The sequence below is a fragment of the Grammomys surdaster genome, unplaced genomic scaffold, assembly GCF_004785775.1.
Source record: "Grammomys surdaster isolate TR1022 unplaced genomic scaffold, NIH_TR_1.0 125807, whole genome shotgun sequence".
Lineage (NCBI taxonomy): Eukaryota > Metazoa > Chordata > Mammalia > Rodentia > Muridae > Grammomys > Grammomys surdaster.
In genome coordinates, this window is record NW_021620638.1 from 1,002,895 (window position 1) to 1,019,248 (window position 16,354).

Genomic DNA, 16,354 nt, shown 5'->3' on the forward strand with positions numbered 1-16,354 from the left:
GGAATAGATCATATTTCTGTGCAGTGAGTCTCATTTCCTTGGTGAGTTGGGATGTGCCTTCTAGAAATGATATCAGCAATGCTTAGAGCTGACGATTGGTGCTTCCCAAATTAACACCTACTCAAACAGCATGGTTCAGAAGTCTGGAGGGGTTGCCTGATTTTGCATCTCTAACAAGTTCCCAGGTGATGGATACGCTGGAGTAGCAAGCACCCACATTACTAAATCAAAACACCAGCTCCCCAACTCATCACATTTAATTTTATTCCACAGCATGTTTAAGGGAATGTTATTCTCAGGAAGATGTTTGGGATTAAAATAACTAAAAAAAGCTGGAAAGTACACGCATTTATGTATCTCTTCTTTTCATTAAATATATATCTGTTTGGCAAAAAAATGTTAGACTCTTTTGTACAAAAACAAAGCCAAAACAACAAAACAAAACAAAATAACCCCAAACCCTTGTAAATTTTAAAGACCTATAATAATTACAACGATGTAAACTTGGATGTCTGACAGCTTGACCACCCTGGAGAACCTGGGTTGTAGCAGAAACCCCAGGGAGAAGGTGACACAGAACTGTTGGATAGCGACAGCCGCCTTCAAGACGGTTAGGTTTATTCTATCAGAGATGGAGCAGGACTTCTGACTTCATTTGTGCTTTCTGCTAAGGGTTGGGAGCTTGAAGAAATAAAGAAGGCAGATCTGGGCTGGGGCAAGGAGAAGAAGCCCAAGACTAGACAGTGTGATAGAGAGGTTGTGGTCATGGTCACAGTGCAGACAAGGAACAGGCATGGACTCTGGACTGTTTGGGAGACCTGATGCTGTAGAGAACTACAATGTGGCTGCTGCTGCTACATGTGAGACCAAGGTGGACCAGAGCAAGGCCAAGGCAGGGAAGGGAGAGAATGTGAAAGCGATCTCAACCCACATAGAGCTGATGATATGAGGTGACCCTAGAGAGAAGGGGTAGGAAGCCTTTGGTCTTCTTATCCAGTAGCAGAGCTATTTTATCCAACTCTGACCTTAGGCATTTCTTTTGGTTTGGTGAGCAAATATGGGGCAGCTTGGAGCTAACTGGCTTTCCTACTCCAGGCAAGAATGAAGGAAGGAGAGATATGCCCGTTGTCGGTTACAATGAGAGGACTCTTTGACTTTTTTACTAGGGGTGACTTTTGCTCATGACCCATTGGTGAGCTGTAGCAATGGGAAAGGATCTAAAACACTGAGTCAGGAAATAGATTCAAGGTAATGGTGAGATGCCAGAAAAGGGGGGAGGGAGGTTGGGCTAAAAATCAGGCCAAAGGAAGGGATGACCTGCAGCTTCTACTCCACCAAAGGGCAGTTGCAAAATGTGGATGTGTTTGCTCTCCTCTCTGCTGATAGCTAGATCTTCCAGTTTGGGAGGAATGTGTCCAGGCCCAGCCAGTTCAGTTACAGTCATAGACAAAGTCATAGTTGCTAGGCTCCTTGGGGATGGGCGGAGGTGCATCTGGGATCTGGATGTTTTCCAGGTCCAGCAGTCGAAGCTTGATCTCCATGCTCAGCAGGGTGTCCAGGTCATTGCGTGTCAGGTCACTCATCATGTCCTTCCCAAGCAGTGCATTTAGCCCATCTGTCCAGATGCAGTACTGGTGGAAGAGGAGGTGGCAGTGAACATCATTGATGATAATTATGAGAACAGTACTTAGTACACAGCATGTGCCCAAGCAGTCTTAGGTGTTTAATACTCACACTTCTCTATACCTTCTATTTAACAGAAACAGGAACTTCTGTTATCATATGATTTTCAAGTTAAGAAAGCCAAAGCATAGAGGATGAAGTGATATAGGAAAAAATGAAATGGGTAGGTTTTGAACTCAGGCAACCTGACTCTAGAAGCTTACTCTTATGTGTAATAGTGTTTCCCTATGGAACACAGAGAATTAGATTCTATCATATTGCTAATTAAGATGTTGGTGGAATGTATCCCAATATGTCTGTGCTTAGCCGCAGGCCAAACATTCTCTTCCTTGATATTTAACACAGTTCCCTGTTTGTTAGCTAATGCCTTCTTACCATATCTAATATTTAAACATAGACATTGACAGCTCAGTTCCATCATGAAGCCAAGGAGGCCTTTGTGTTTCTTAGCAAAATAAGACCTAGAAAATAGCCTTCAGTTGCTCAGTGTTTGATAACTAAAATGGCTAACATCATTGGTTATCTTAGGAAGATGTAGGTTGACTGCCTGTCTGAACCTCCTGTGTACAATTCTCTAATACCCAGGACTTCTAATGATTTATTCTTGGGGACATCATCTCTTTTGAAAAACACACTGGACTATGTTATTAAGCACTTTTATTTTCTTTATAAAATAAATGAAATCTTTGTCTCTTTAGGTGACTATGAAATTCTGGGGAGAAGGGACCATATGCCATTTATCAGAAAACCTACACTGTTCTTTGCAGATTCCTCTTCAGAGGGTAGAGTTCTGCTCTAACTTCTAAAGAGAATGACTAGTGTCTGTAGAAAGAGCCAAGATCTCAGAAAATAGCCTGTGCATTGGATGCTGCTTACTCAACTGTTACGTGGTCCTTGGCCTTAGATAGGACTCCACGCTGAAAACTGTTTTGCTTCTTGCTGGTTTGGAATGCCTCCTAACATCTGCTCTAGATTCCATCTTTTCCTGTACTCTCTGGGTCAAGATGCAATTCCAGATTCCAGTGAGCCTACACAGCGCATCTCTGGTGCCCCACCATGTGTGCTCCACCATGTGATGGGAGATTTCAGAAGAAGCAACAGAAACCTACAACCACTGTGATTCTATGGAAATCTTCCACAATGCATGTCAATGGCATTGGTGTGAGCCATGCCCGAGGACAGCAGCATTAAGCAGTAAAGATTCCTTTCTACCTCAGCTGTGTGATCTCAGCCAAAGCATACAGCCCATCAAAAGTCAAATGCACTGTTAAAACATTCCTGGAAGCACCAGTGTGCTCATGAGTATCTCAGACATTTTGACCACATTCAACCAGTTACCTGCTCACAGATAACAGATAGAAACAGATGCCTGATTCCCTGCCTGGAGAGGACTGATTTTGTTGGTCAGAGGTGGGAGACTATTTATAAAAGCTTCCTAGATCATTTTGACAAACACCCAAATATGGGTGCCACTGAGTGCTGTGTTCCAGAAAGTCTTCATAGCTCTGGCAGAATGCTACAATGATCCCTAAGTCCTAGGACTATTGTTCTTTGAACAAAGACTTCCCAGCCGTGGCTACCTTCCTGGTACAGATTAACCTACAGTAACATTGCTTTTGAGAAGTAGCAGGCAGTGACCTTTTCATCAAAAATTACATTGACCAATAAACAAAAATCATGTACTACTAAATTTGAGGTGAAATTCTCAACACTAATTCGGGATATATTTTATAGTAAAAATCACAGTTTTAGCTCTGTTTTCTGAAAAGCCTAAAAATTATAACCAAATTGTGACAATTTTATCTTTTTACAAAGATTCTGTTTGCTAATTACTAAAATTCTTATTAAAGGTAAGTAAGTTTGATAGAAAGAAAAAAAAAAGCAGGAAACATACAAGGGGAATCTGTTCTATATTGTCCTGCCAGAAAACCAGAAAGACATCGAAGTCATAAGCCCATGTCATTAGGATTTATAAGCCAACTTGGTGATGTTTGTATCATCCAGGATGGGGTAATCTGAATACTAATAAAGAAACAACTACATATGAAGACACATATATGTTTAAATTCTGACATCATAATGATACTCGAACAACATACCTTCTTTATCGTCTTTAGGACATGCTTATTATTTTAGAAATTGGTGAAGGAATCAAGTATTTGTCCTGCCATCATGTGTTCTAATTCTAGGAATACAAGCAGTTGTTGAGGCTCGATTCTCTTTACATCCTCTCACTCATAACGAAAATGGGAATGATAGAACTATGACAAAGCCCTTTGCAAACTCTAGTGGAGCCAGAGTTTAGACAGCAATCAATCATCTGTGGACACTAACCTTTACAAAAGAGGCAAAGCAACAAAAGGAAAACAGTCCTGGGGTTACTTCAAGGATGCACATGAGATAGGTGAGACTTCTGACTACTGGGAACTCTTAGGAAAGAAATACCACAATGATGCTGCAGCTTGGGGCAGACAGAAAACTTGCCTTTCAAAGACATCTACTCCCAGGACCTAGGGAAGAGCTGAAGTTGTGTGAACATTTAAAATTACGGCTGATGTCAGTCCACTATAGCAGAGACAGACTAGTTTAGATTATCTAGGTGACCCAATGTAATTCCAAGGGCCTTTGATGTCAGAGAAAAGAAAGTGTCAGAAGAATAAAAAACAATGATTTCACTAAAGAATAGGAAGTGAAAAAGGTTTGCAGAGAGAACTTTGCCATTGATGAAACTGATAAAGACCAAGGATGCAGGTGGTCTCTGAGGTAGAAAAAGAGGTAAGGACACAAGTCTTCCTAGAGCCTCTGAGAGGGAACACAGCCTCGACCTTAGCCCAGTGAGACTCACATTAGACAGTCACCTCCCAGAATGACTGTAAATCTGTGTAGTATTTAACTAGGCCAGGTACAGAGTCGGGCAGGTTAGTCATAATTAGTGTGTGTGTGTGTGTGTGTGTGTGTGTGCATGTGTATACCACAGGGTAGAAGTGTTGGTCCTTGTCTTGGAAAGGGTCTCTTTGTTGTTTATTGGTGTGCATGTCAGGCTAGCTGTCCCATGAACTTCTGGAAACTTTTATCTTCCCATGACACTGCAGAAGCACTGGGATACAGACCGTGCTATGGTGTTCAGCTTTTGCACAGGTTCTGGTTGCCAGAGCTCAGGTCCTCACCTTTGGACAGCAAAGGCTTTGCCCACCAAGCTATCCTTCCAGACCCTGTTATTACCCTTTTCATTGTCAAGTATTCAGTTTTGGGAGGCATCTTTCTCTCCTTGATGAATGAGGTTATCTTGAAAAAGAACCTTCTAGTTCATGTAGCAATTATGAAAATAAAATGATACTAGATATGCAAGTGTCTTGAAGAAATTGAAAGTTCTTATAAGCACATACAATCTATAAGAAGTGGCAGCTATGTTAAAAAGAAAAAGCTTGGCAGTCATAGAGCATTTTTCCTTATCTGGAATTAATGCACACACTGGGGAAAATAGCTTGGCACTGACTTAAGTAACAGCCCAACTTCTATTTTTGGTCGTTTTCTATGTCTCTTCTGTATCTTGGATATGTTGGCCTGTTCATAACCACAACTTTATTTAAAAACAGAAATAGGAAGATATGGCATCTATTTTCAGAAAGATGAAGACAAAGTCTTACCCTTCTGCAAACTAAATGTCAAGTGACACAGAATTATATTTAAGTACCATTCTAAATGCAGGATTTGTGTCTAATCTTTCCTCTTGCTTTGGGATGGATAATTTTATTCAAAACCTTCAAACCAGAAAAAACCAGACACTAAATACCTTTTAAATGAACTGACTCTCCTCAGGGAGATGAGAACAAAAGCCAGATTCTATTAAAATGTTCCCATCCTTCTAAATGCTGTTTGTGCAGTTACATGCAAAACAAAAATTTGAATGGTATTATCTAAAAATAAAGTTTCAAGCATGATGGTAGGGTCTAATTTACAAGAGAAAAAGTTAAATCAACCGTAACTGCTACTTTATTTTACAAATGCATTTTCTTAGACTTATGCTAAATATTTTAAATATAGCTGACAGTGTGCTTCAAGAAGAGGAACAAATTATACATATAACAAGATGTCAAAAAGAAATGAAAGCATCTTGGAAATAAAATTCTAACAGCAGAGACAGCCCTAAACCTCTTAAAATAGCCTAAAGAGACTTGGGAGAGAAACTACTTCATCAGATGGTCCCACGAATAGAATAGAGACACCACTTTATCTGGAGAGGCTCTAGAGAAAAAATTAAATATTCAGTATGCATCAAAGTCAGAGCTAGGGCCTCCTCTGCCTCTGGATTAGTGAAACCTTTGCTGAGCCTGAGTCATTTGCACATCAATTTTCTTTAAGACCATTCTTCGGTTTAGACTTCGAATATCCCCCAAACGCTGTATTAAAGGAGAAATGCTGGGAGATGCTGAGCATTTCAGGAGGTGAGCCTGAAAGAGTTAGGACTTCAGATGGTATATTCCTGAACGGGAATATTGGGACATTGGTTCCTTCCCTTCTCTCTGCCTTCTTGCTGCCATGAAGCAAGCAGTTTCCTCCTGACACTCATCTAAAGGCAACTGACCACAGGCTCAAGCCTCAGGAAGTAGAGGTCAAATGTAAACTCTTATTCCAAGTCAAATGTTAATCATGGGGAATTTGTTATAGTAACAGAAGGAAAGCTGGACAAACACATGGCTGCTGATTCAGCTGCTAAGAAGTTTGAGCTGCTGTGGCTGGTGGTTTTCTAGAAGGTTCCTGCTTCATGTCAACAAGACACCCTTCTATACATGATTTTCAAAAGCAGGTTTCTACAAGAAGTGATGTTTCTTCTACTCTAGAAGTTTGCTTATTTTTCTCTCATCAATTAACCCTTACCAAGACCTCTTACCTCATGCTTGTCAGGAGCAATAAAATTCAGTTGGCAATTTGAGTCATATAAGATGGAGAAAGCAAGTTCAAGCACCTCCTAGGAGAGAACAAAGAAGCATCACATTAAAGAAAACTGGTGTTATTTTCTATAAAACTGGTGGTTGAGCTTAAATATGGAACATGGCCTCTCTTCTGTTTGGAGAAGAGGAGCAACCATGAGGCTGGCAAAAGAAAAGGGTGCTGTGCTCCAGGTTCCTCTGCATTCAGCACAGGCCTGCACGAAGGACCTCACTTTCTTAAGAACCCAGGCACAAGCTTTATCACTGCCTTTTTATGGGGCAGGCTTTTGAGGGATTGATGGCACATGGCCAACACTGTGTATCTCCTTTCCAAGAAGATAGAAAGGTAGTAAACTCTTTAATAAGCACCATTAGGGTGATCAATTTTAGTCACTTCTAGTGGACAGAAACCCACAGAGGTATGGACACTCCTAAGTACAGATGCTATTCCAGAGGTAATAAGACTTCTGAGTAAACCCTATTTTGATATCTATCCTTGGATCTTTGAACCACTGTAAGCAAAGGATATATACATCCAAGACTTATCCATTGAGACTACAGGACATCGAGGAGAAGCATGGATGTCAGCATCAGAAGACATTAAATCACTGATGTGAACTTACTGAGTGCAGACTATGAGCCAGACCGACAGTACCAAGGACTAAAGGACACTTTCATTGCATTGCAGCTGGATAAATCTGGCTGACATATCTAGTGCAATGTTTAATACATAGGCTATAAAACACTTCTCAGAGCTTGTGTAGTACCCATATTGGGAAACCACAATTGCCCTACTGGTTTGAGAAGTCAGCAGAATGGAGCCCCTGGAAAGTTAACAGTCCACAGCTCACATCAGAACCCCACTGGCTCCTGAGCTGGAGAGAAGAATCATGTGTTTCCATACCAGCATTCTGACTGTGATAACTCATACTCTAGTATACTTCCCTTCACCTCTGTTAGGTGCCACTGACCTCAGCCTCTGCCCTGTTAGGATCTCGGAGCAGCACTCTTGAGAAGCTGACCACAAAGAAAGCCAGACCTCTCCATATCGTTTCCTATTCACTATCTATGAGAGGATTTGTCTTTGGCAAGTGACTCATATCACAATGCCTCAGAAAGAATATTTCAGATGAATTAAAGAACTCTTCCAAAATAAGCCCTGAAGACCTTGTGTTAGCTGGAACCACTCAGAACACAGCCTACTGTCAAGTTCCTCTGGCTCTCATGGGATTCTCTGTCTGGCTCACCTCCAGTTGTCTTCTCTCTAGGAGGGGGGGCAGGTTTGCACTAAACCTAGACAGTCATGTATCTCACACTCAAAGGGTCCCCTCACTCCACCAGAAATAGAAACCCTGGCAGGAAAGGACGCTGAGTCATGGATGCTGCCTGCATAAACTCCTCTCTCTGTTTCTTATTCACTTTCTCCCTCAGCCTTCCATTCAGGCTTCAGTGAAGTTATGCAACAATCAGCAAAGTAAGCAAGCAAGCACATTTTCCATTGAGTTTGGCATCTGTTTCTATAACACTATCTCAAGGCCTTTAAATTTATAATCAAAATAGTGATAGTTATAGCTGTGGTACCATAAATTGATGTCATCCTTAAAAAAAATCAATAAAAAACCCCACATATCAGCAACCACGAATTCCACACCTGGGAGTATTTAAAAAAAAAAAATCTTCAAGCAAGCCAAAGTTACATATTATTACTTGTAGGAAAGTTATGAGAAATTAAATCTCTCCTGCTCCTTTGGGTATTAAAGAAATCATAAATGGTGAGATAATTATGAAGGAGAGTCTAATGTTAAATGAAAAAAAACCCAGAAGAAATGTGCCTATTGATCCTGGTTGTGATAATGCAGCCTGTAGACAGAGACTGGAAGTGAGCATGTGAAAAGAAGATGACTATTAGGTGCTCGGACTACGGGTTATTATGTCCTCTTAAAGTATGTTTCTGATAAAATTGTTCTGGATTAGAACTCTTATAGAAATGACTTTTTCTTTATTGATCTGATAGTCATTCATTGGAAGGACTCTGACTCATACTTGAAAGACTGGAAAAAAAAAGGAGGGGTGACTTTGCTTAGGAACTCTAGCTTCAAAGAGGTCCTTTCGAAAATAAACAGGACAAGGTGAATTCCACCAAGGTCTTTCGGCCCAAACCTGTGCAACAACTGTGACAACAGCTGGTGTCAACAGCACATAGCCAAGATGCATGCCCTTGAATAGAGACTGAAGCCACTGGCAACCAGGATATTAGAGCTGAGACGTTTTTTCTTTTGCAGAGAGCCAGAAGGCACACAGGAAGAAGCACAATGACCTTGGGCTTTGCCCTTCTTTGGCATACACTTCTCAGGACATGAAGGATCTGAGCTGTCATGACCTAGATTCCTGATAAATACAGGCAGGAAATGGGAAATTCGTGAGAATGTCAATTCCCACTCTAATCTTACCAAGGCTGCCTAGGAGGGGTGGGAGGAATTCATTCTCTGAGCTGCATGCCTGCATGAAAGGGTGCTATCATTTTTAATGGGTTTTATTGACATCCCTGGCTTGCTGTCACTGAGTCATTTGCTGAAGGTCGGCTAGCTTTCCACCACTTTAAGAAGGAAGGATGCAGAGCTGGAAGCAATGGCACCTCCCAGGCCAACTCACCGGAAACTGCCACCTGTCCAAACCGTCCATAAGAAAGACAGGCTTCAGGTGACAGCTGAACAGGCTGATACCGGTCTTGGGCAGTGTCTCCCTCTATACCCCCAACACATACAGACACACACACACACACACACACACACACACACACACACATGCACTACTCACAGCTATCCAACACCACATGGCTTTGTTGCTCACTGTTAAAGATCTTCTGTTCCTTCTGGAATTATACAAAAAGCTAGATCTCACAGCAGCCTATCTCTGTCCTGTTCCACGGAGGCACAGGACTTCTTTGCCTTGTCCAGGAAGGCTTTGAATGGGCCTTGATGTGGAGAGAGAAGGGACAAGAGAAGCTGAACAACCCTCTACTTGCTGAGGCCTCTGAACTCATAATCTCACTCAGTCCTGTAGCTCTGGGAACTGTGACAAGACATGCAGAGTCACAAATACTCAGAGAACCAGTGCCTTAGCAAAAGGAGGCATGTGAATATTCAAGTTTTCATAGGTAAACGATGGACTGACACTATGCGAACAGAGTTTTAGATAACATATCTTTAGTATACAGTGTTGGCTGTCATTTTTTCAGATTGTTTTGGGTAACAACACATTGGCCATTTTTCCCAGAGCGTGTTGAATTATGTGGGTTCTCTGGCTATCCAGACACATTAAGACTAAGTGTTTTGATGAAAGATATATGAAATAGTTTGTCATGTGTGTGGATGTTAAATATGACCATAGACATAGTAGTAGATTTCAAAGCTACTTGTTTATATACCTATGAACTTGAGTTTCTATGTTAAAAGAAGAAAAACCTGTCTCTTATTTGTCTAACACGGAGACACAGAGATTTCCCTTTTCACAAAGGTAAACCTCTCAAACCTTCTGGCTCAAGTTTCTCTGAAGAGCTAGAGAGTTCTCCAAACCAGTGACTTTAGCTGTCCCTGCCTAGTCATGCTTGGGACACTTTCTCAGGCAGAAGCTGCTCCTTCCCGTAATGAAGTGCACCTGGGTCTCTCCATGTTCCCTTTACCTGGAAGCTTGCCTGCTCCATACCTGGTGGATGCCATTTTAAAGCCCAGCTCAGGTGCCATTTCCTCCTCACTAGTCCTACATTTCCTTTTGTTACCTTTGCTTTTATTTGCATTTTAAGACATGTGATAAATTATGACTATGTTCGTGCATAAATCCTAATCCATTGGACACCCAGAACCAGTGCTGGACCACATTAATCTCTGCAATTCTAGCACCTGGAAACAAAGAAGGAACTCAATATATTCAATGAATGAATTAATGAGTGATTAACGAAGTTAATCAAATAGTAGCATATTTAGTCAAAATGAGAATTTTTAAAATAAAACATCAAGTATTTTGTAGTAGAATCTGCTTTTTATCTTGGTTACCATGGCAAGACAGAAGTTGGGCTTTGTGAAGCAGTCAGGGAGACATAAGGAGACAGGGAAAGCAAAGCAGGCTCCCTGCGATGGTGACTCTTCCCATAAGAAACTGCAAGGAGAAACAGTGGGAAGGCATTGGGGTGTATATCAAAGTAGGACCAATAAGGGGAAGGAGAGGAGACCCAGAAGCCCCATACAATGCCATTCATTTGGTAGACTCCCAGCCTTAGGCTTTGCTTTCCCTTCTTCCACACATGGTCTTCTGTCTTTCCAAGGTGTCCATTTCTTTGTCTGAGCCAGAAAATGAACTCCATAATCCCTAGATGGCTACCAACAGCCACATTACATTTCTTTCTGAGCATGGAAACATGGTAGTTTCTCTTACAGGAAATACATTCATATTTGAACCTCTAGGATCCACTGAAGTCTATGTTTTAGTAATGTTTAATGGCTGCCCAACTACAGGCCCCGTAACCAGGAAGACAAGCACCAAGAATACTTGACTAAAACACACCACAAGACATCAAAGACGTTCAAAATGATAGAGTGGGAATTTACAATCCCTGGTTTCTTTTAAATTGATTTTTTTGTCCCCCTGTGATAATTCAAATGTTAGAAAACTCTACCATGAAGACCCCATACTTCTTGTCTCCATGGACATTTTTCCTGTTGTACTAACCTCTGTTAAATGTTTTAGACTCTAGCTCAGTGGTTCTCAACTGGTGGGTCACAAGCCCTGTGGCAAACCTCTGTCTCCAAAAACATTAACATTATGATACAGAGCAGTAGCAAAATTACAGTTATGAAGTAGCAACAAAAATAATGTCATTGTTGGGGGTCACCACAACATGAGGAACTGTATTAAAGGGTCACAGCATTAGGAAGGTTGAGGGCCACTGCTCCAGCTCCAAGCGGTTGAGCCACATCTGCCCTAGTTATCACTTTTTGTTGGAGCTCATCAGATTTCTGAAGGTCAGTGCTGACTAAATATACAGACAGGTGCTCTGCAGAAGACACCTCAAGGGAAGGTCCAACTCCCTTTATATTGCCATTATATGGCACAACAAGACTAAGTCACTGGGAACACAGTCTCTTGTTTCTGATTGCTAATTTCTAAGATGGCCTTCCTCAGAAGTTTAGCTCATGGAGAGTTCTGTTGTACAAAATCTTAGAAGCTGTTCCACAGCTGCAAAAACTGTCTGAAGAGCTAACACTATACCTTGGCTTTTGGACACCAGGCAGAGGCGATCCTGCTGTGGACACACTTTAGCTAACTCTTCCTTGAAACTGCAGATAGCCCTTTTTTACCCATAAGTCCCAAAGTGGGTGGCAGTGTCTTTGGGTCTTGGAAAAATCATTATGGGTGTGAAGCTGAGGTAGAATTATGGCTTTCCTTTCTGCTTTTGACACTGCCTGAAAAATAAGGTCTATGGGTAATGATAATATCACAAGGCAAGTAATTCCCAAGTATATGCGAACGACAGAGCCAGGCTGATGGAACATTGCATTAGGCTGGAAATGGCGGGAGTGGCTGGAACACCAGGTAAGCACAAGGAAGCAGCTTCCACTTATAGACAAGTTTGCCTATTGGCAGCAATATGCCCTACCTACCCATCTGCCCACGGAACCCTACAGCAACTTTCCACAGTCCATTCATCCATTCAATTTTTTATGACATTCTGAAAATAATGAAAACATCAGCACCTTAGGAAATAGTATTTGCTAATTTGTTTGTGAATTTGTAGGTGAGTGGCATGAGTCTGAAAGAAGAAGGCCAAGTCCACACATGTATTGTGTTCTCCAGGTCCTGTCACCACACCTGTGCCCACACCGGTGACCTGGGGCTTCTCCATCTTTCTCTCCCTCTTCTTTCATCAGGCCACTGCAGAATCAATCTCCTTCTTTTCCACTTGGGTGCTGTTGAGTGGTCCCCTGTTTTCACTTTTACTATTTTTAATTTCTATTCACTTATTTCTTATTAAATTTCTTGCCTTTTATAGTATTTTATGGCAGGGACACTAGTGCTTTCAGAGCATGCTTCTCTTCTAAGTAACTCATATAAATTTCCTTATAAATGATGCTTTTGCTGCATCCAATATAAGTTTTTTTTTAATTTTATTGAGTTTGAGACACAAAATTTCTCTTATGACTTCTTTAAATTATTGGTTATTTAGAAGTGTGTTGTTAAATTTCCAAATATTTACATTTTTGCTTTCCTTTTTTTGCTATTGGTTTCTACTTTAAATTTATAGTGACTCAAGAATATGCTTTGCAATATTATTGTTCTGGAAAAAAAACATGGTTGTATGGTGAAACCAAATTGAACTCGTTTTATGGCTCAATGTGTATCCTGGTGAATGTTTTTGTGAGCTCAAGAAGAGCATGTATTGTCCTGCTGGCTAGAATATTCTATTAATGCCAATTGGATCAAGTTGATTGATGGTGATGTTCATACCACCAGTATCCATTTGATTGGCCTTTGCTTGATCTCTATTGGTTACGGAGGCAGGGATGCTGAGGTCCCTTTTGGTCTGTCAGTAGTATCAGGACTCATGTATTTGATGCTTCTTGTTAAGCTTGTATAAGGTATTGTGTCTTTTGGGAAAAATTGCTCCTTGATAATTTCCTCTCTTCTGAGGTCTGATTTGTATAAGTTTGATAGAGATAGCTCAGCTTTCTTTTGATTAGAATCAGCATGGTGCGTCTTTCCCATCCAATACTTTAAGGTTATACTGGAAGTAGGTTTCTTACAGACAGCATGTAGTTCTTAATTTAATGAAAATTAGTTTGTAGTTACTGTGTCTTTTCCATGTTCCTGTTTCCAGCTAAGCAGCTCAGCAATAGCCTTCCCAAATCACTATCCAGCCACTTCCAGCATCTATAAATGAGGTACTACCTGGGGCTCTATGAGCAAGAGGCCAGAGCAGGAACTGATGAACCCCAGAATGTCTGGTGATGGACAAATATCTGTGCTCCTTGAATCAGACAACCTTTCCAAATGGATAGGGACATTCATAGAGCTGTGAAAATCTGAGGTATAAACTCTCTACAATCCCCTAGTTGCTACCTTTATAGCTATCCAGTGTTCCCCAGACCCTGATACCACCCCAGTGTGGACATCCCCAAGGGTAAGTGGTCTGCCCTGTATGAGGTCAGGAGCATTCTACTCTCCATCAAGAACCTGCTAGGAAAACCTAATGCAGCCATTTCAACACACATGGTGCTGAGCTCCCCACAGCTAAGAGCATAGACCCCATCTGTCCAGCCTCACTCCTGTGTCGTTACTGTTACTCCTGAGATGGTCTAACCTTTATTTATTTATGTACATGTCTGTTTCTTGAGCTGTGGTGGTATTTTTTATTTTCTCTCCTTTTTAAAATTAAGTTTGCTCAACCATTTACAATGTATATTGAATAAATGAACTTTGATCATTTTTTTAAAATAAAAATCATTCTGAAAATCATTGTCTCTTAAGTAACACGATCTTCTGCCCCTTCCCTTCTGCCTTCCTTTTTTAATGTGAGTGTGGCAATTGCTCCTTCTGATTTCTTTAATTCAGCTCCCATTCGCTCCACTTATCTGGTTGCTTTCACACTGCAACATACTCTTTCTACTGTGGTTGGTCTTAAGTAACACGTGGCATGGCTTTTGTGTTAAAAAACCAACATTTTTATTTTATCTTCCCCTTTGCTTTCTCTGATACTGCTCTTGCTTCTACTTTGATTTAAGTTTCTAGTCCTTATCATGTCTCTTCTGTCAGAACCAATTCATTTGAACACTTCTTGTATAATGTTGACTTTTTCTATTGCAGCCTACAACATTTTACATCACAGTTATTACTTTCCAATCCGACAAGTCCTCTATCTGTGTCATTCTGGTAAAAGGTGAATGATTTACACAATCTAAAGATAAACCAGAGCCCTGATCCTGATAGTTGTCTTGTTTTTATAGGCTGCCCCACCTCACCCCTCTTTTTAGAATAAGAGGAGGCTTGCCACTAATTTCTTTGAAACGCACTAGGTGATATGAATGACATAGTTAGGTCTTTAAAGTGATAATTTATGTTACTATAGCAAGAAAATTTTGGGTTTTTTTTTGCATGCATATGTGTATGTGGTATGTATGAGTGTTCATATGTTTGGCTCACGTGTGTGTGCTCTCAAGTGCACATGCATGTGTGTAGACCTGCATCTGCTACTCTCCATCAAGAACCTGCTAGGAAAACCTAATGCAGCCATTTAAACATACATGGTGCTGAGCTCCCCACAGCTAAGAGCATAGACCCCATCTGTCCAGCCTCACTCCTGTGTCGTCACTGTTACTCCTGAGATGGTCTAACCTTTCTTTATTTATGTACATGTCTGTTTCTTGTGTGTAGACCTGCATCTGCAGGATCAAAGTTGACATTAGGTGTCTTCCTAGATCTTTTCCATTTTATTTACTGCCCCAGGGTCTCTGTCTAAACCTGTCCCTTTGTTCAGCTTCTTAATATAAGGAGAGTGACAGCTCTTAAAACTTCCACATGCTGGGCTGAGGTAGGAAACCTCTCTGAACGTAATTTACAGAATTCCTAGTTCCTAGGCAGCATGTTCAAGTCCTAGCAGACTGCTCCGCTGCCAGCTGCCTCTCCCAGCCCTCTGGGTTAGACTCTTCTGCACATGGCTTCCTGCTCAGTTCAAGTGTTATCTAACCAGGAACCTCTCTGGAGCTGAGCAGAGTCTGTGCTCTCTGAGGCTGCAGATGGAACACCTGACATGTGAAACATATGGCAATCCCTGCTGCTGTTGAAGGAAGTCAGCACCATAAGAGGCAAACCATGAAATCTGAGACTTGTTGCCACAGTTTAGAATGCTCCGTGGAGTCTGTGCACAATACAATCCTCGGCTGTCTGACATGGAACCCCCCACAGGTGTTACACAACAGATTCCCCAGACCATAGTCTCTCCAGCATTCCTTTGCATTATTATCCTTGTCATTGGAGTACCTTATAGGCTGGTGCTCTGAAGAAGGAATGCACGTGGACTTGAGCTGAATTGTATCTATATAACACAGGAGCAAGGATCTTGTAAATCAGCATCCTTGCCTGTATCTTTCCCTTCTGACATCTTGTCAGTACCTTCACGGTACCTTTTGTTTTCTTTGAGCATAGTTGTGTGCAATGGCCGTTTATCTTCATTTGAAATCAGAAAACAGGGATTATTTTCGTCAATGCTGATTGAAAGCAGGATAGATTTTTTTTTTTAAATTCATTCCTCTTAGACACTGTTTTTAGAATCAAAGAAATAGATGATCGATTTATGAAGCATTCGGCACCTAGAGCAGCCAGGTAAATCTAGACTTTTTGTTTTGTTTTTGAGACAGGATTTTGCTGTGTAGTCCAGGTTGGCTCATGGTTTTCTTGCTTCTTCCTCCTATGTACTAGGATTACAAGTGTATACAACCACATACAGCCAATCGTTTTGTTGATATGGCATATAACACAAGATGCCCAGGAGTATAAGAACTGGATCCTTAATGGAGCCTCTGACCTAAAAACAGGAAATTTTCTCTTTCTAGATTGAATCCCCACCCTATTTACTCACAAAACAATGTGGACTATCTCGGTGAAAGCTTGTTGGTAAACTGAAAGGGGATGGGGAGAAATGCTGCATTGTTCATGGTACCTAAGCATGTACTCCTGGGCATTGTTCATGG

General features: G+C 41.2%; 1 protein-coding gene across 1 annotated transcript in view; it reads right to left on the bottom strand.

Annotated features, from left to right (window-relative positions):
* Window positions 1-242: 242 nt before the first annotated feature.
* Elmo1 (engulfment and cell motility 1) overlaps window positions 243-16,354 on the bottom strand; it is a 503,321-nt gene continuing 487,209 nt past the window's right edge. The window contains exons 21-22 of the mRNA XM_028789271.1: window positions 6,575-6,652; window positions 243-1,631 (exon numbers count right to left, since the gene is read on the bottom strand). Of these exons, the coding sequence (XP_028645104.1) occupies window positions 1,431-1,631; window positions 6,575-6,652 (279 nt within the window). The 3' untranslated portion in view covers window positions 243-1,430. The remainder of the gene's footprint in view (window positions 1,632-6,574; window positions 6,653-16,354) is intronic.